At 41.4% G+C, this 19,570-nt stretch overlaps 1 protein-coding gene and 1 long non-coding RNA gene across 3 annotated transcripts in view; one reads left to right on the top strand and one right to left on the bottom strand.

The window, feature by feature from the left end:
* The window catches only part of LOC132403090 (uncharacterized), a 130,575-nt gene that overhangs the window by 30,409 nt on the left and 80,596 nt on the right, over positions 1-19,570 (bottom strand). The gene's annotated exons all lie outside the window — the stretch shown is intronic.
* Positions 1-19,570, top strand: part of mthfd1l (methylenetetrahydrofolate dehydrogenase (NADP+ dependent) 1 like) — a 162,381-nt gene that overhangs the window by 92,007 nt on the left and 50,804 nt on the right. Inside the window, exons 24-26 of the mRNA XM_059986365.1 lie at positions 8,258-8,435; positions 16,789-16,896; positions 17,930-18,082. Of these exons, the coding sequence (XP_059842348.1) occupies positions 8,258-8,435; positions 16,789-16,896; positions 17,930-18,082 (439 nt within the window). The remainder of the gene's footprint in view (positions 1-8,257; positions 8,436-16,788; positions 16,897-17,929; positions 18,083-19,570) is intronic.

Raw genomic sequence — 19,570 nt, 5'->3', positions numbered from 1 at the left:
TAGTATTCTTTGGTTTGTGGTCAAAATCAACAGATAAATATATTGGTGCATGGTCACTTACATCTATTGTCCCAATTCCACAGGTGTTTATTTTTTCTTTGTCTTTTCCAAATGTTATGAAATAGTCTATTCTTGTATACACAGAATGTGGAGCAGAATAATGAGTGTAATCCCTTCTGTCAGGGAAACGGCCCCTCCATATATCAATTACACTTTTTGTGGATGTTGGTTTATTAACTTTCTTATGTAAAGATTTTGTTTCATAGGTTTTTCTATTGGAAGAATCTAAGTTTGGTTGTAATTGTAAATTTAAGTCTCCCCCACATATCAGGAGACCTTCTGTTTCCATTACCATAATATCAGTAATTTTCTGAAAGAAACCAATATCACTTCCCAGGGGTGCGTATATATTCAATAGAGTAACTGAATTGCTGTCTATATTCCCCCTTACCAGAATATATCTGCCGCCTTTATCTCCTATTTCGAATATTTTTTCAAAATTTAGCTTACTTGAGATGAGAATAGCAACTCACTGTCCTCTATGTCCTGATTTAAATGAGGAGAAAAACAAATTAGTGAAGCCCATTCTCTTTAGTTTTTTATGCTCATTATCACTTAAATAAGTTTCCTGTAAATATACTACATGGGCTTGTTCTTTTTTCATTTTGGATAAAATTCTCTTGTGTTTGATTGGATTTAATAGCCCATTTACATTAAAAGAAATGAATTTTACCTTGTCCTTGGCCATCTGTATTTATCTGTCAATGTTTCATTGAAATTAGAATAAAACTTGATCAATCTACTTCCTGAACAAATAAAAACCAAGAAACTCAAATAATAACAAAAATGGCAACAAATGTGTGATTCCAAGGCTGAGGTCGCTAGTAAATGACCCTGTGTTGAGCTAGAGGAAATGTCGAGCTGTGGGGGGGATAACCCCTCCTACTTGTGAGTTGAGAGCCCCCATTGCAGTATTCATAAAAGTCAGTGAACAAATCCATTACACAGAAAAGGTTTCCCTGCGTACTCGAGATAGGTATATCACCGTGTACTTTTGCTTCTATTTAGCTTCTCAACATTTTTAAAGTTAGCCAAACTTTATGGCTCTTCTGAAGGGGGTGAGGACTGTCTTTTGGAAACTCCCGGTCTCTTTCTGATATGTTTCTCTCGGCCTCCTCCCGTCTCCTGCCTTCTCGTTTCTCGCACTATTTCCCAAGCCGTGCGGGACAATTCCTCAGCCAGGCTTTCCCTCGGTTTGGTCATGCTGACGGGTAAGCCTCTGGCCTTCATGTCTATAGTCGCCTCTTCCACTGTCTGGTACAACCAACCGCGTCCCGTTGTCATAAAACACTCGAAGTTTAGCAGGGTACAGAGTTTGAAATCTAATCTTATTTTGCTTTAATACTCGCTTTACTTCAGAGTATTCTTTGCGTTTCTGGAGGACCGCCGGGGGGGGGGGGGGTGTAATCTTGGTTGAAATATATTAATTTATCCTCTAAAAACACTCTTCTTACCCCAGGTCCTTCGTAGAATCTCCGCCTTGGTGTTGTACCGAAGGTATTTAATTATAATTGAGCATGGCTTTCTATCCTGGGTAGGTTTTGGGACTAATGCGTGGTGGGCTCTTTCAACTTCCAGCTTCATAGCCGGGGGAAGCTCCAGCGCGTCCCGCAGTAACTTTCCAACAAACTCTGTCATTGATGAGCCCTCCACTGCTTCGGGAACGTTGTAGATTCTGATATTTTTCTGCCGTGATCTTCCCTCCAGGTCAAGCAGTTTACCTTCTTGGTGATGTAATATTTTTATTGTCTTGCTCAGTATCTGTTTCACGTTTTGAACGCGATCTTCCACCTTCTCAATGCAAGTCTGTGCCGCTGCTATTTTTTGATTAACGCTGGCAAGCTTTGCCTTAATATCACAGAGCTGCTGCTCTATTTCTTTCCGGAACTCCCTTATCTCTTTCAGGATTTCAAAGTTATTCGCTGCTTCGTCTGAATGAGGCCCGGCAGCCGCCTCGCTAGCACGCGGTCGGATTGGAGAGCCGCTCGTTGCACTCCTCTTGGACACAGGCTCCGCAGTGTTGCTTTTTTTATTTCCATTTCTTCTCCCCATTCTTGCCCCTCTTTTCAGTTCAAATATTTTTCGAAAAATATTATATTTGACTGGTTAATAGGGCTTAATACGCATTTTTCCGGAGGAGCTAGTGACTTAAGCTGCCATTCTCGACGATGACATCACCGGAAAAACGAAGCGGCAGCTCCAATGGTAGCTGTCGGATTTTCCTGTTTCAGCCTCCTCTCCTGCAGCTGAGAACCACAACTGCATCTAAGGGCTGTACTGTCAGTAACAATATTTTAATGAGATTAACCATAACACTGATTAAGACCAATGGAAATAGATTGACTGTGGCTGGTGGACTGTCCCTTTAAGATAACAGTTGGGGAAAAAGGTTGTTATGCTTGGCTAATAGGGTATAGAACTTCTTTTACTCCCAGTGCTGACCATCTTGCTGGCAAATGTAGAGTCTCAGGTAAATTAAACTGAAAATCTCAGAGCTGGGGTATCAGACGGACATTAGGGTTTCTTGTGTCCTTGTTTCACAGAGTCTCAGAAAAGTGGAGGTGTATGCTTCCTGATCAATTCCTTGTGGCATACAAACATGTTCAGCAGATCTGGGATGCCTTGTAATCAAGTGCAAACCTTTTTACCTGCTGCAGGAAATTTCAGCGATCATTTTGATAGCCATGTACATTCCACCTCAGGCCAATGTCAAACAGGCCCTAGACAAATTGAGTGATGTAATCAACAGGTATGAAACAGCACATTCTGATGCCTTCCCTGTCATTTTTGGGGATTTTAAACAGGCCATCTTGAAAATGTCTCCATATAATTATCAACAGATCACTTAGTACTGAAGAAAAAACACACTGGACCACTGGTACACCAAGATCAAGTGGTATCTATAAGTTTTCTCATTGTTGGCAGAATCTCAGATGGTGACGCAAGGGTGTACTGGAACAAGGTACATCAGCTAGTTGAGTGATGTCATAGCAACAACCTTACACTCTTTGTTAGTATGACCAAAAAAGTTGATTGTGGACTTAGGGTAAGACGAGGGAACACAAACCAATCCTCACAGAGGGATCAGAAGTGGCGAGAGTGAGCAATTTCAAATTCCTGGGTGTGAATATCTCTATCTAACCTGAACACGGCATATTGGTGCAGCAATAAAGGCAAGACTTCATTAGAAGTTTGAGGAGACTTGGTCTGTTACTTAAGAAACTCAAAAGCTTCTACAAATGTACCATGGAGAGCATTCTGACTGGCTGCATCACCGTCTGGTATGGGGTTGCTACTGCACAGGATGGAAATAAGCTGCAGAAAGTTGTAAACTTGAGTCAGCTCCATCATGGGTATTAACCTCTGGTATTCAAGACATCTGCAAGAAGCGATGCTTCAGAAAGGCAGCATTCATCATTAAAGACCCCCATTGTTCCTTCTTCCCATTGTTACCATCAAGAAGGAGGTACAAATGCCTGAAGCAATTCAGGAACAGCTTCTTCCCTGCTATCCAATTTCTGAATGGACATTGAATCTGTGAACACTACCTCATACTTTTTTTTAAAAAATTGTTTTTCTGCACTAATTTCAATATGTATATATTTTATGTGCATGCACACACACAGTTCTTTTCTATATTTATCATGTATTGCATTGTACTGCTGCCACAAAGTTAATAAATTTCATGACATAGGCCTGTGATATTAAATCTGATTCTGATTACCTTGCCATCATGCGCCCTGAGCTATAGAAGTCCTTCCTAAGCCTGAACTCGGGTTGCTCTTAAAGTCCATTTCTTTGAACAAGGGCCTTTGATCATCAGTCCTAGAATTTGTTTGTACTACATTGCCTCTATATGAAAGACACTAATTGTCAGTCACAGTGAGCAAACAAAAGTTTCAAGGAACTAAATTTGACAAAAATAATCCAGCTTAATAAAATTACTTAAAAACTACAATGGCGCTGCAATGGAGTATAGATTTTATTTTTGTCCAAGACCCTGCTCCTAACAATTACAAGTTATTTTTGGTTTCTATGTCAAAACCTATTTGAATTATCCATTAATTTAAATTAAACCATTTAACTAATACGGGAATCCATTTCTTAAAGCTTCATTGTTGGATAATTAGCAAGAAATGCCTTTGAATTTTAGAAAGATTTCCACTAATCATTAACCCATCCCTTTAAAGATGGGTCTGAGTGGATTGAGCATTAGCAAATGATGAGGAACTCTTTAGCTTAAGATTGAAGATCTTCCAAATCATATTAGAACTGAATGAGAGGACACAGTTTTAAGGTGCTTGGAAGTAGGTACAGAGGAGATGTCGATGGTATGTTTTTTTACGCAGAGAGTGGTGAGTGCATGGAATGGGCTGCCAGTGACAGGGTCTTTTAAGAGACTCCTGGATAGGTACATGGAGCTGGAAAAAGATGGCTATGGGTAACCCTAGGTAATTTCTAAAGTACATGTTCAGCACAGCATTGTGAGCCGAAGGACCTGCATTGTGCTGTAGATTTTCTATGTTTCTATTTACAAAGGGCATTCTTGAGTATTGGCAACTGCCCTTGATCTTAATGAAGTCCTCACCCATGAGGTCCTGCAAGTAATGTGGGAAATCAGAATTAAAATGGCCTTTCAAAAATGGGGAAATTATGCAACAGGATCCCACCACCAAACACAGACTTCCCTCCCTCACCCCCCGGCCCCTTACTGCTTTCTGCAGGGATCACTCCCTACATGACTTCCTTGTCCATTCATCCCACCCCACTGATCTCACTCCTGGCACTTAACCTTGCAAGCAAAACAAGTGCCACACCTGCCCCTACACCTCTACCCTCCCTACCATTCAGGGCCCCAAACAGTCCTTCCAGGTGAGGCAACTCATCACCTGTGAGTCTGTTGGGGTCATCTACTGTATCCAGTGCTACCGGTGTGGCCTCCTGTGTATCGGTGAGACCAACATAGATTGGGAGACTGCTTCGCTGGGCACCTACGCTCCATCCGCCAGAAAAAGTGGGATCTTGTAGTGGCTACCCATTTTAATTCCACTTCCCATTCCAACATGTTGGTCCGTGGCCTCCTCTACTGTCGCGATCAGGTAACACTCATGTTGGAGGAGCAACCCCTTGTATTCAGTCTGGGCAGCCTTCAACCTGATGGCATGAACATTGATTTCTCAGATTTCCGGTAATGCCGCCCAAGCCCTTTCCCTCTCTCACCTTTCCACCTTACCTGTCCATCAGCTCCCTCTGGTTGTTCTCCTTCCCCTTTTTTCTCTCTTCCATGACCTTCAGTCCTGTCCTATCAGATTCTCTCTTCTCCAGCCCATATCTCTTTCACCAATCATCCTTCTAGCTACTTACTTCACCCCTTCACCTATCACCTTGTTTCTTCCCCCCACCTTATACTCACTCCACATCTTTGTTTTTCCTGTAGCCTTGATGAAAAGGGTCTCAGCCCAGCATGTCGATTATACCCTTTTCGATAATGCTGCCTGGCCTGCTTCCTCCAGCATTTTGTGTGTGTTGCTTGAATTGACAGCATCTGCAGATTTCCTCATTCGTAGTTATTGTTACGAACCCCGTAACTGGGTTACTTACCAGCAAAGATAGAGACATCCATTGGAGTCTGATGATACTATTTTTAACAGTATTTATTAGTAAAAATGCACAAAAATAATATCAATGCAAATATACAGATAATATACGTCGTCAATACTAAACCTAAAAGTGCGGGGATAATAATAATCAATAAGAAACAAGCTCTATCGTTGTCTAGGGGATAATGAATTGTCCAATGGAAATCTAAAGTTCGCTTTAGTTCTCACAGGCTGCAGCCGTTTGTTCGTTGCTGTGTTGTAATTGTTGGAGAGAGAGAAAGAGAAAAACTTGCTGACTTTCCTTGGTACAGTCTTGATCTGTATCCGTCCTTTAGCTAGACCTTTCCGTGATGAGCTGGCCCCCCAGGCAAGGGAGGACGCACACGAGCCCCCACCGGCTTTCGCTATAAAACGCTGTCACTGGATTTCTAGCGTTTCTCCTGGTGAGTCTAAGGGGTGTTCCCGAGACCTGTCTTTTATCCTTACTCACGGGGGCTCAGATGTCAAATCAGGTTGGGATAATGCAATCTCTGAACCAGACCACTCTGGTTGTCCCCTGAGGGGTTTCAATGAATAGTACAGTACTCAATACGCAATTCCTTCTCCAAGAGACAATAAGTAGTAATCAATGGTTCCATTCCGCTTATGTCAGGAGACATTCCAAACCTTGTGTATTCTGCGTCTCCCTCTCTCATTATTGACATGATGTGTATCTCTCTCATTTCCCGGATCTCAGACCCAAAATAATAGCGATCTTGCGATTCTCAAAAAAGAGGGGGCGACTTTGCACCCTTCGGCCCCTCAGAGTTGCTTCACATTCGTAACATTATGCATTTGCAATGTGCCTCATCAAAGTGGGAGGAGGTTGCTGAATGGAGCATCAGAAATCTGCACTTTGATTCCTGTGTCTGTTCCTTGCTGTGAATCAAGATGCCTATGACTTTTATAAACCTATTGTATCCAAACAACAAAGCAGAGAGGATTAGGGACTAGGCTGTTGATGATTTTTATTGGGGATTTAATTGAGTTGTGCTTACCAGCTTGTAAATGGCAAAGTCTGAAGTATCATTCTCAACAATAAATAGAACAACACAATAGAATACTTATCCTGTTTAATGATGAAAAATACGTGGAATGTTGTAAAACAAAGCCGGAACGTGGTACAAGTAGAAGATGTTGATTTTGCTTAACTCTTCACTCTCTCATTTGGAGCTTACCACTACCTCCTAAATGAGTGTGTGCCGTTCAGAGAACACAGGCAAAAATTGATCTATATACTGTATGCAGATATTAGAATTAAAAGCAATAAAATGAGATCTGGAGGGTCTCTTAAAGAGGTAGAGTGGTCTACAAATGGAATTCTCAAGCTTGGTGTATTGGCAACTGCAAGCTTTATAAACAAAGCATTGCTTGGCTGTGGTCAACATGGGTGAGATACACAGAGCTGTTAGCTGAAGAGTTTCTGATAACCAGAAAATACTAGGTTTGCTGAGCAGGTCAGACAGCCTCTGTAGAGGGATTAACTTGGTGCTTTGAGTTGATGACCTTCCATGAGGAGTCAGGAAATGGGTAGCATAATTTTCGTGTGAGTTGATATTAAAGTATGGGGGGGAGGAGACTACTAAAATTGCAGAAATACTGCACTATATGACCTCTGGTTATTCAGTAATCACCCTACCTAAGACAGCAGCAGTTTAGTGCCTTACCTGTAGATTTCTTGACTGTTTAAGTCTTCAGTTGACTAGTCAGTGCTTTGGAGTTTGGGGAAATAATATGTAAGCATGGAAATGATCCACTGAGTTGATAATTCTGTCTGCTTCTCTCTGTAATGTTTAACCCCACCCCTTTTGTTTGTATATCCATCTTATTCCCTTAACCACAGCGATTAACCTGATGAGCAATCTCAGTTTAGCAATTTTCAACTGCCCTGCCATCCACGGCTTTCAATAACATTTCCAGATGTTTAATGAAGTGGCATTATTCTAGAACTACCTGTCATTCAAGATTTTCCCCCAACGTGTAAATGGTGAGAATTGGTACAGTAAAGGTGGATTAATGTGGGGGAAGGAGAGCAAGGACCATATTTGCTAATCAGCATTTCTTTCTCTCATTAGAAAGTTTAGCTGTGCACCATCTTTCCCCATTAAGGGCATGGATTGATTTCCAATTATTTTATCCTTAGCTAAGTTAATAGTTCTCTTGCCTCCTGAATGCAAAATATGTAGATTGAAGCTCCACTCTGAATCTTTAATATGTAATCCAATCCAATCTTTCATAGAAGTATAGGAGCACACAGTATTGCTGTCATGATTGTGGATGCATATTACAAAAACTCTGGGTGTTGTAACTCCATGATGTGATGAGCCATGATTTTGAATAGCCGTCTAGCAGGGTGATGGGGTGCTGGGGGTATTAATTTTCCTTGGTGTTCTGGCCAGTGTTTGTCCCTGTTTCCGTATTGCATTGCAGCTTGCTATTTGTATGCAAGTTGCCAGTGTTTTTGTACAATTGACTTGCGACTATTTTCCGAAAACTTATTGGCTGCAGCACACCTTTGGCCGTGAAAAGGCCTCTAACACCAGTTTCCCTCTCCATAGGACTGACAGTGAAGCGGAAATTGACCTTGTCTGTAATATCGCTAGAAACTCCGGAGCTTACGAAGCTGTCCCCTGTAATCACTGGGCTGCTGGAGGCAGGGGTGCCATGCAGCTGGCTGAGGCTGTCAGGAAAGCTGCAGACCAGAAGAGCAGCTTCAGGTATCTCTATGACCTACAGGTGAGACTTGCTTTAAGTTCTTTAGTTCTGTCTCAATCATCCAGTGTAAAGCTCTATATAATTTAGTGATAAGTGGTGGAGAAAAAAATTGCCAATGAATCATTCATAATGGGTGGAAATTAACAATAAGGATGTACTGCAGGTTGTACTAGGTTTTTCACTTGGGTGTACATAATGGAGTTGATGGTACCAACCAGCCTGGTGGTACTAATTCATCTGCCAATGATGCAAAGTTGGTCAGCATTCCTTTGCAAACCCTAGGGACTGAACCAGCTGTTAAACAGAATCCTAAGCAGGATGGTGTCCAGTGGGCTTAAAGGTGTGAATTGCCGTCACATGTGGTGTAGCCTGAATGGCAATGACAGATAGATTGTCTGGCCTGTAATATCATGTTTCTGACATAGTCATTTAATTTCAACTCTCTTGAGCCCAACACAGTACTCCTGAAGTGTAATCACCCTGTGCTACAAGAAATAAGGATAAGTGTTTTGCTAAGAGCAAGCTACTTCAAGTAGCACTGAGATAATACCCAAATCTAGTTAACATCAATATTTGATCAAAAAGTGGTTTGGATAAAATATTTGAGCACTGGAATAGAGCAGTCTGGGTTCACTAGTTAATGATGTGGGATGCCGTACTGTAGGCCAGGTTTTGGACTACCTTGTAACCAGCTATTGTGCACAAATTGCAAATGGAGCCCAAACTCTGATAACTAGAGCCAATCCGAAAAGCATCTTGGTTTACATATTCTGTCAGGAAGTTTAATCGGTTGCAACTCTGTATGCTTCAAGATGCAGCCTCAGTCAAATCTCCAACAGATGGTCATTGGGCACAGAAACAGGGACTTTGGCCCACAGAGTCCATGCTTCCAACTAACCTCCCCATTTGCATGAATCCTATACATGTACAAGATTTTGTCCCCCCCCCCCCCCCCCCCCCCCAAAGATCAACTCTCCCCTCTCATCCCCACAATCTAACACTCATGCACATGCACAGGGCAATTTACAGTGATACACATGTCTTTGAACTGTGGGAGAAAGCCCATGAGATCACAGGGTGAACATACAGTCTCTGAATAGACAGCATCTAGGATCAGGATTGAACCTTGGTCTCTACTTACTATGCCACTGTGTGTTTTGGAAGATCTTGCACCTTTCAACCTTCCCCTAAATTAGCTGTTTCTGATTTCAGCTACTTGAGGGTAGTGATGAAGATAATCTACTCGATACTTTCCAAGACCTTAAAGCCCAAGTTTGCCATTGTATACTTGTTCATCCTTTCCAATTTTTGTTGTTTCAAACATATCTCTGCCTAAGATGTTGTTAAAGTGCTAGCTGTTGGCTTCATCAAGATCTGAAATTCCCTGGGAGCAGAGTTGTGACTGGATTTATAGCCTTTCAGTCTTGTAGTGTAGACAGTATTAGTTTTGAAACTCTTGGTGGTGATTCTCATCTCATCTCAGTTCTGCTCTGTGCAGTAGGTGGACCAGGGAAAAAGTGCATAATTTTCCATAATGCACTTGTAGCGCAGTTATGAATATTGGTGTTATTGAAGTCTGGTGGCCTTTGGTGACCAGATAATATCAATGTACTTAACTGAGTATTTGGTTTTACATTTTTGGTGCATGCAGAACTTTATTAGAATGAGCAAATATTTGTTTGCAAGGTGAGAAGATCTGGTTAATGTGAAACTTGTGATGCACAAAGATGAAAGGTGGATTTACTGACACTGGTTTTGCTTGGTTCAGTGTATTTATCCAATGACTGCCTAAAAAATTGCTCCTCAGCACTCTTGTGGCCACACACGTTTATGCCCTTCTTCATCTCGAGTTCCTGCTTTAAAGACGCAAGAATCTGCAGATGCTGAAATTTTTGAGCAATGCCCACAAAATACTAGAAGAATGACCCATCTTTATTTTTGTTTTTTTTCTACGTTTTCCCATTCTAGTGACCCTCTCAGATTCTCTTTTCCTCCACCCTACCCCATAACCTGTTCCATCACCTTCCTCTGCTTCCCTACCTCTTTCCATGGTCCACTGTACTTTCATATCAGTTTCCTCCTTTTTTTTTCAGCTCTTGACCTCTTCCTGCTGTCACCTCCCAACTTCTCATATTAATCCCCTCCTCCCCGCCTTCCAGCTTGTAATCCTCCCTCTCCTCCCACCAGCTTTTCTGCCTCTCCCCGCACCCCCCCTCCCCCTAGTTCCTTTCTAGCCCTGATGAAGGATCTTTGCCAGAAAGGTCAACTGTTTATTTCACTCGATAATGCTTCTGGATCCACTTAATCCCTCCAGTGTTTTGAGTTTGTTTCAGTTTTTGTTTTAAGATTTTCTTTTGGTTTTTTTTCTTTTTAAACACTGGTTGTTTTTAAAAATGGAATGAAAAGAGGGCAGGGTGGCTTCTTATGTGATCTAAGCCCAACTTCATTTGACATACAATACTGCATCTGTTGGTAACCTGAATGAACAAACAGAACCAGCTGGTCAGACAGAGTCTCCAAACATAAATATCAGCTAGTTGGCATCAATTTCTCTGAGATACTTTCAGGCCACAGTGTATTGTTTCCATCTGCCTTCCAGGTTTTTTTTTATTTAATAAAATGGCCTTGGATTTTTTTGTGGAAGTTCTAGATTGAGATCTTGGGGGGTCTCAGGTAAAACAGGGAACTGAATTAAAGGACCAGTCTGTCAGCTATCATGGAAGCAAACTCATCGGTCAACTAAATGACTGGGAATTCACTGGCACCTGTAATTGCTGTTTCTGGGATAAGGTGAAATTCTGGCCTTCCTCACCAATCAGGGGCAGGTGGTGAGTGTCAAAACAGGGGTATGTGCATTGAGGTGGAGAGGCTCAGCCACAGCGTGACATGCAGCATTCCCAGTGTACTAGCTCAGGTGCTGATTCTGGAGACTTTTACCTTGGCAATCTCCATGCCTGTGAATTGTTCTAGTTTGTACTTAGGTGGTGTACAGCTGGCTAAGGCTGTCAGGCAGAAGTAGACCTTTTGAGCAGTGTGGATTTCCTCCGGTGCCCTAATTTCCTCTCATGATCCAAAGAAGTGTGGGTTAGTAGGCTAGTAATTGGCCACTTTAAAATTACGCTCAGTGTGTGGATGAGTGGGGAGGTAAAAATATAAGATGTAAAGTGTGATTAGTGTAAATGGGTAGTTGATGATTAGTGTGGGCTGATGGGCCTGTATCCATGCTGTAATCCACTGACTTCGTAAGGTACCTTGAACCAAACAATGAGACTGGTCTTTAGTCAGCTCTCTGTCAGTAGTTTAAGAAGTTGCTGTGAGCTCTGGGACAGGTGGAATGGGGTCCTTCTGTCAAGCCAGGAGCAGGTGTTGAAGATCTATGGGCGCAGCTGTTGTCCAAGCTCGGGGTATTACCGGAGTCACAATTCTTCCTTCCTTCAGTTTTCAGCTTCAAAAGCCACTGCATTTGGGTCTATAGTTGGGAGGCGTTCACATACAGGAAAGACCTGATGGGAAAGCTTTGGAGCCTTTCTTCAAATCGTGGAGTGGTGTCAAACGTCACCTGTCCCTCCCTGTGCCGGTATAGTCTACCCTGATGTTGGAACTGTGCTCAACTGGAGTCTCGTAGCATTAAGCACCAGTGACCATTAATGCCAACCTTCCCAGTTCTTATCTTTTCTGACCAGACAGTTCCCCTGACTGTGGATTTGTCATAGCCAGAACTGGTCTTCCTTTTGCCTGGTCAGCATTGCCACAGCTGTCACTTCTCTGGCCTGTTCACGATAGTTCATCTGCTTTTAGCTGAAGTCTTGACAACAGTGACCAAAATGGTTGGAACAAACCAAAATGATGTCAATCGTCAACCACGCTAAAGATATGACAGAAAGTGATGAAAATAGTCACACATCGGGGAGGGAGCTTTTGTGGAGTGAGACAAAAATCAATACGGCAGGTGCTGGAACAGTTCTGACTATTTCTAGATATTTCCATTTTACTTCAGACTTGAGGCAGCACCAGTCTTTGATCTGATAATAGTTTCGGATAAGTATTAGCCAGGCCTCTGGAATTCCTCTTTACTTTGAAAGGTGCCAGTGGATCTTGTATGTCTTGGGAGGGGCAGACAAAGATGCTCCTAACATCCCATTTGGAGGAAAGCACCTCTTTCCCCCTCAAACACTCCACAGCTGTAACAGCCTGGGTAAGGTGTTCTCTCATGGGACTTCAAACCAAGAGCCTCCGACTGGGCAAGTGGTCCTGCCTGATGAGCTACCCCAGACAAATACTGCAGTATTGCATTTATGGGATGTGTGTCTGCCACAGACTGTGTACCCTGTTCTCTGTGTTGTTAGTCATTGAGAATCATTAATAGATGTGGACTGAAAACAGGAAAGTCAAGCACAAGGTCTTGAAATAAACTGTTATCATCCTGGGCAATACTAGCAGCAACTGTTTTGTGTTGTGCTCTTTCCCAACAGCCTGATAAATGAGTTACTCGGATGTATCAGAATATTTTTCATCAATGTCTCAGCTCTTAGACAGGATCCAGACCTGATGCGTTTCAAGGTCCTTGCACATTCCTCTGCCATTTGGGTAGAATAATGGACTTAGGTGGTCAGGGGTAATGGTGTTTGAGGAACAGGAAGGGTTTTGCATCAGATTGGAATGTGATTGTTTGGAAAGGACTGTGCAAAAGCTGAGGTGTAATTTTAGCTTGATTCTTAAAATCTCGTTAAGACTGAACTCTCCCTAATACTTCTATTCTTGGGGTAGGTCAAGTTTGAGATGGAATCTGAAAATTGCTGATTGGTAAAAAGGGGATATTCCCATTGGGTCAGTACGTGTAGCCAATGTTTGTTATGGCCAGCACATGAGGGCTCAGATTGATAGACCACGAGCTCAGTTTTTCCTTGGTCAGTTGGTACTACTCTTGCCTCTGCAAATGGGATTTGAAGCCACAACCTTTGGAGACCTGAACACATGTCCTCCAACCTGGAAGCATACCATTTTAGCAGTCCCAGTGCAATATTCTGGAAGTGCTGTACTGTTTGTACCCCTTTAAGATAAGGCACTAGACTGAGTCCCTGAAGGCTCTATGGAATGTTGCCAATTGAAGAAAGGCAGTAATTGTCCAGGTCATGCTTATTACTGAGTCAGCTTCAAAGAATAAATACATGTACTTGGTTACTTTCTCATCATTGTCGGTCACCATATAGAAACATATATGTTAAATTATTTAGATTGCCATTGCAAGAAGCGTTGCAGAGATGCAAGCTACCACCTTGGAGAAGAGTGAAGCAGCGATTTTTCTGTTTGAGTCTGCTTTGTTTCTTCTGCACTGCCTCCAGTTGAATGTTCATTTAATTGGAAATGTTAACTTAAATGGAAAGGTTATGGGAAAAGAGTAATGAATAGGTCTAATTGGTGGTTCCGAGGACTGACAGGAAGAAATATAGGACAACAGGCTCCCTTGTGCATTGTGATATAATTAAAAACAATGAACTTTGAACAAAATGTCACCAAAGACACTCGCAAACTTCTACAAATGTACCATGGAGAACATTCCAATGGGTTGGATCACTATCTGGTATAGAGGGGCCACTGCACAGGATCAGAAAAAGCTGCAGGAAGTTGTAAACTCAGCCAGCTCCATCATGGGCACTGGCCTCCCTAGCATTCAGGCAATGCCTTAAAAAGTCAGCATCCATCATTAAGGACCCCTATATCCCAGGCCATGTCCTCTTCTTATTGTTATCATTAGGAAGGAGATACAGGAGCCTGAAGATGCACATTCAATGATTCAGGAATAGCTTCTTTCCCTCTGCCATCAGCTTTCTGAATGGACAATGAACCCATAAACACTTCCTCAGTTTATTTCCTCTCTTTTCGCATACACATATCGTAATTTATAGTTTTTATTATTATTTATTGCAATGCTCTGCCATCGTAAAAAAATATGAATTCCACAACATATAGCAGTGATATTAAATCCAATTCTGAGAATATTTTGCTGTTGAAAAAGGATTTTTGGTGAGTGGTTTTCTTGTTTCTGTGCATGAGACTTTCCTGGTGGTGATTTAAATGAGTCAGCAGTGTATAATCTGTGTTTACTTTCTTTAAGCTGGTAATGTTGTGAAATGCAGTCCTTGTTTTGGATAAATTCAACTGCAATGTGTGGGGTCATACTTAATTTAATTTCTGTTCAATGTTAAATCAAGTATTTTCAATCAATCTAATTAAATTGGCTTAATGTGAAGAAATATTGAGGGGAAACAATGGAGCCATTTAATAAACAATAATTAACCCATTCATTCAACATTCATCAAATGATTTTGGTTCTGCCTCCTTAAAGTTTTTTTCCTTTCGAGATATGTGCTGATGCTCTTTGGCTCAATTTAAGAAACATTATGGATACTCAGACAACTAAAGTAAAGTGCTGCTTTTGTCCCGGTTATAGTAATGGTGTCTCCAAACACAGAGCTGATGATTGTGACTCAGTGGTGCCAAGCTCGCTTCTGAATCGGAAGACAGAGGTTCACATTTTACTCTAGAGACTTGAGCAGAGAATCCAGGGTAACATTGCATTCCATAAACAAGGTGCTATTTTCCAAGAGAGTTGCTAAACTAAGGTCACACCAACTCTCTTGCACTCCACAGACTATAGGATTTACTCTAGTGTCCTTACTAAGAATCAAACCAAAATTATCTAGTTGTTATGTCAATATTTTGGGAGCTTTCTGTGTGCAACCTGGCTGGAACATTTGAAACTACAACAATGGCTATATTTCAGAAGTTTTTTATTGACTGAAAAAACCTTTCCTGTTGTGACATCATAAAAAGTGCTATAGAAATGCAAGGTTGCTAACACAATGTAAAGTTGGTTGGTTGGAATAGTGGACCAGCTAGAAGATCCACCGGCAGAAACAAGTTAGTGACCTTGGGTCCTGTCTGTGTGGTCTCCCTGTAACAGTGTGGGTTTCCTCTTGGTGCTCCAGTTTCCTCCCACATAGCAAATAGGTTAATTAACTGCCATAAGTTACATGCAGTGTGCAGGTACAGTGGTAGAAACTGGAAGAATTTGCTGGGAATGTAGGGAGAATTAAAGTGGGATTAATGCAGTATTAATGTAAATTGATAGCTGATGACCAGTATGCACTTGGGGGGCCAAAGGCCTATTTCATTACTATATCTCTGATTATTTTGAAAATCTTATTGAAATGACAGTTTCAAGAGTTTTTAATACATTCAGTGACCCTGTGCTAGCTGTATTGCTTGCCATTTGATGTAGGAGTCAAAAGCAGAATTCCCTGCTTCTGTCCTGAAATGCTTGGATTGAATCCTGTTATCAAATAGATGTGACTCACATTCTGCTAAATTTGGGTATTTGTTAAATTGGCGGATCTTGTTCATAAGCTCATACATACTTGTGGTTGTATACACCATCCTGCTTGGTCATAGACTTGTAGTTCTGTAAGAATGTGTCCAATTTTCCATTTGTTGCCATGAGGTATACAATCTAATGTGAGCCCTGGCCACTGAAACTGGATACCTTTGTGTAGCATTGGTCCCTTTTCTTTCACATATTTTCACAACAATGATATTTGTATTATATTCTACTTTATCTTGAAAGTTGCTATGAAATCTTTCAATGAGACTTCCATTCAGCACAGTATGTCTTTGACTCTTGTAATCAAATCTATTTCCTCTGGTTACAGCCCTCCTCATCAAAACATTCTTTAATCCAGCAAAACTGCTCATCATTTGCTATGCCTCTAAGTGTTACTCTAGCCTTCCCCACTCTGTCAAAACTTTAAATCTCATACATAGCATAGTTCCAGTTAATACTCTCTCACTTTCATCAAGGCCTAGAATTATCCCTGAAAAGTGATGCCCAGAATTGGGATCAATACTGTAGCTGTAGTCTAAACCTTCTAAAGCCCAAGGGGTCGTCTGGTTTGTTCATGTACAAAGTATTTAACAGTCATTTTTACATTTGCTAAGTGATGCATCTTGGTGTCTCATGGCAGCACAGCTAGTAGAGCTAATTGCTCACAATATCAGAAACCCAGATTCAATCATGACCTCCAGTTCTGTGTTTGAATATCCTCACTGTGACCACATAAATTTCCTCCGGCACCCAAAGATGTGTGCTGGGAGGCTAATTGGCCATTACATTGTCCCTTGTAGGTAGCTCGGTTAGAATCTGTGTGAAGTTGATGAGAATTTGGGGAGACAAACAGGGTTTAACAGAGTTTAAGTGGTTGGTTACAGCATTTCTATGCTGTATTTCTTTGACTCTTGCACCATTTTAAATTGACATAGATGCTCAAATCATCCATCTCTCCCAATTACAGTAGTGCTCCATTTTCCCTTTTCACAGATGCCCCTTGTGGACAAGATTCGCACAATAGCACAGGAGGTGTATGGGGCTGAAGATATAGAGCTTTCCCCCCAAGCTCAGTCCAAGGTGGATCTGTACATCAGTCAGGTGAGAAAAGTTCAATGAAAATGTAGCACTGTGCTAAATTAGAAGATTTTCTTCTCAATGAAGTCTTAGATTTTAAAGAATATTTTTCTGTAATTAATATTCTTACATGCTGTAAGTTAAGAGCCTAATTGTTGAGTGGAGCTTCAGAAGTGATTTCTTTAAGAGTGTCAGTGGTTCGTTTGGAAGACTGGAGCTGAGAAGGTAATGGAATCAGGTGGGAGGCATCGGAAATGAATTGTCATAGAAGATCTTGTTTGGCTCTGTGCTGGATCACTGATCTGATGCAGAGGATTAAGCTACCTTATCCATTGACATTGAGTAGAAAGGGGGAAGTGTAATTCCTAGCACTTTGGAAACAAAGTAACAGACGACTGTTGAGATAAGTTTCACCCTAAATTCAGAAATCACTGCTGACGGGTTTATACATTTATTTCATAAATTCTTCCATTGATGCATACATATTGGAGGGAAGCCAGAGAATCTGAATGCAAAGGAAATTGGGAATAACATTTTTCATCCCCAATGTACATACTTTTTTTTAAAGTGTGTGATTTTTAAGTTCTTCTGGGAATGCAGTTGAAAATCATTAATGTGAAGCAGAGGTTCCAAGACTTTGACCTTGTGTTCATCATCATATAAATGTCAGTCTAGTTGTGCCTTTCAAGCATCTGCTGCTTTTGCTTTTAATGCCTTCCCAGGTAGGAAGGAACCTTTTACCAGCCTTCTGTGTCCCATTTTAGGATACAAAAGGTTGGTGTAAGAATTCAATATTTGTAGGTTCCCCGCAACCTTCTGCTTCTGTGCTGAAAGCTCCATGTATTGAGGAATTTTCAGATATGTACTTGGATGGTTGACAGTTTGGCAGAAACAAGATATGCAATTGTTGGCTGACATTTTTGTACTGAGGATGTTTGTTCTGCCCTTTTATGGGAATTGTCTCTTTGGCTTTGCTGGTCTGTAGTACATTCTGTGCAGATTATATCCATGCCTGCAGACATGCACTCAATGACCAGTGCTTTCCCTTCTAACACAGGGCTTCGGACAGCTGCCAATCTGCATGGCAAAGACCCATCTGTCACTGTCACATCAGCCTGAGCGAAAGGGGGTTCCCAGTGGTTTTATCCTGCCGATCCGGGATGTCCGTGCCAGTATTGGGGCTGGCTTTATCTACCCATTGGTGGGCACGGTAGGTGATTTACCAAAAAAGGCAGCAGTTACAACAGCCCAAATGAGAAATGTTTCAATCCAACCTTTATTATTAACAGAGGAGCAAAATGTTTTATGAGATAACAGCCAGTAGGCAGATCTCTTGGTGGGAAACACATCCCCCTTAGGATGCCCAATAATTGAGAAAGGTGATAACTAAAGCCAAATTGTACTTAATTTTTATAACCAATTAGTCTGTTGTCAGTGTAAAGTTTGACCATATTTTGAATGAGCAGCTGGGATCTAATACCTTAAATATTAAGAGTGACTGGAACCGCTGGGATTATTCTTCCCCTGTAATAATGTAGTAAACCATCTAGAGTTCATTGAGGAACCTGTAACAGGACACTTAGAAAAAGAATATCAGTACTATGCAAGGTCAGTGTGAATTTATAAAGGAGACATCAGTTATGTTTGAGGTAGTAATCAGCAGAGTAGTTTAGGGTGAACTAATAGATCCGATGGACTTTCACAAGGCTTTTGATAAGGTTATTAAACATGAGGGGTAGCATGCTGACATATGGATTAGCGCAGCACTATTACAGTGCCAGTAACCTGGGTTCAATCCCACGCTGACTGTACGGTGTTTTTATGTTCTCCCTGTCCCCGTGAAACCATGTGGGTTTCCTCCAGGTTCTCCCGATTTCCTTCCACATTCCAAGGATACACAGGTCAGTGGATTAATTGATAACATGGGTGAAATTGGGTGGTGTGGGCTTCATGGGCTCAAGAGTCTGATGCTGTGATGTGTTTTTAAATAAATTTTAAAAAATTAAAAGCTAGAACAAGTATGGTGGTTATGCATATAACTGGGAATGGGTAGTATTTGAGTTAGAAGGCTAACCAAAAGAACACCATAAACCTCTGTGCAGGAATCCCAAAATATTAAAGGCAGAGATTGATGGATTCTTGGACCTTAATGAAATTGAGAAAGTTTGGGGCTCATACGTAAAGCGATGCTGAGATCAACCAGGGTTTATTGAATGATGGAGGTGGTATGAGGGGCCAACTGGCCTGGTGCTCTTAATTCTTGAAAGAGCATCTAATTATTCAGAATCATGAAGTGTTTTGATGGAGTAGATTGGAGAAACATGTTGTCAGTGCAAGAATAAAAGATGATCATAAGTATAGAATTCTGGTAAGTTGCAAAGAGCCAGAGGCAGGAGGAGGGCTTCTGAAATGCATTGCTTTAAAGCAGAGATTCTCAACCTTTGATCCACAGACCCCTCAGTTAATGGTGAGGCTCCACGGCATATAAATGGTTGGGAACTCCTGCCTTAAAGCAAGATGGCAGTGGATTCAATTATTACATTCAAAGAGGCGCTGAGATCTGCTTCAAAGAGGGAATGTTTACCCTGCAAGATGAAATGATAAGGGAAATGGATCTAATTAGAAAATGTTTTTATTGAACAACTCACATGAATATTAGACTGATAGTTTCATTGTACAAGTCCATGAATCGAAAGAT

This window comes from Hypanus sabinus, chromosome 12 (genome assembly GCF_030144855.1).
Source record: "Hypanus sabinus isolate sHypSab1 chromosome 12, sHypSab1.hap1, whole genome shotgun sequence".
NCBI lineage: Eukaryota > Metazoa > Chordata > Chondrichthyes > Myliobatiformes > Dasyatidae > Hypanus > Hypanus sabinus.
Note: the sequence above shows the minus strand (reverse complement) of the source record. Positions and strands in the feature narration are given on the sequence as shown.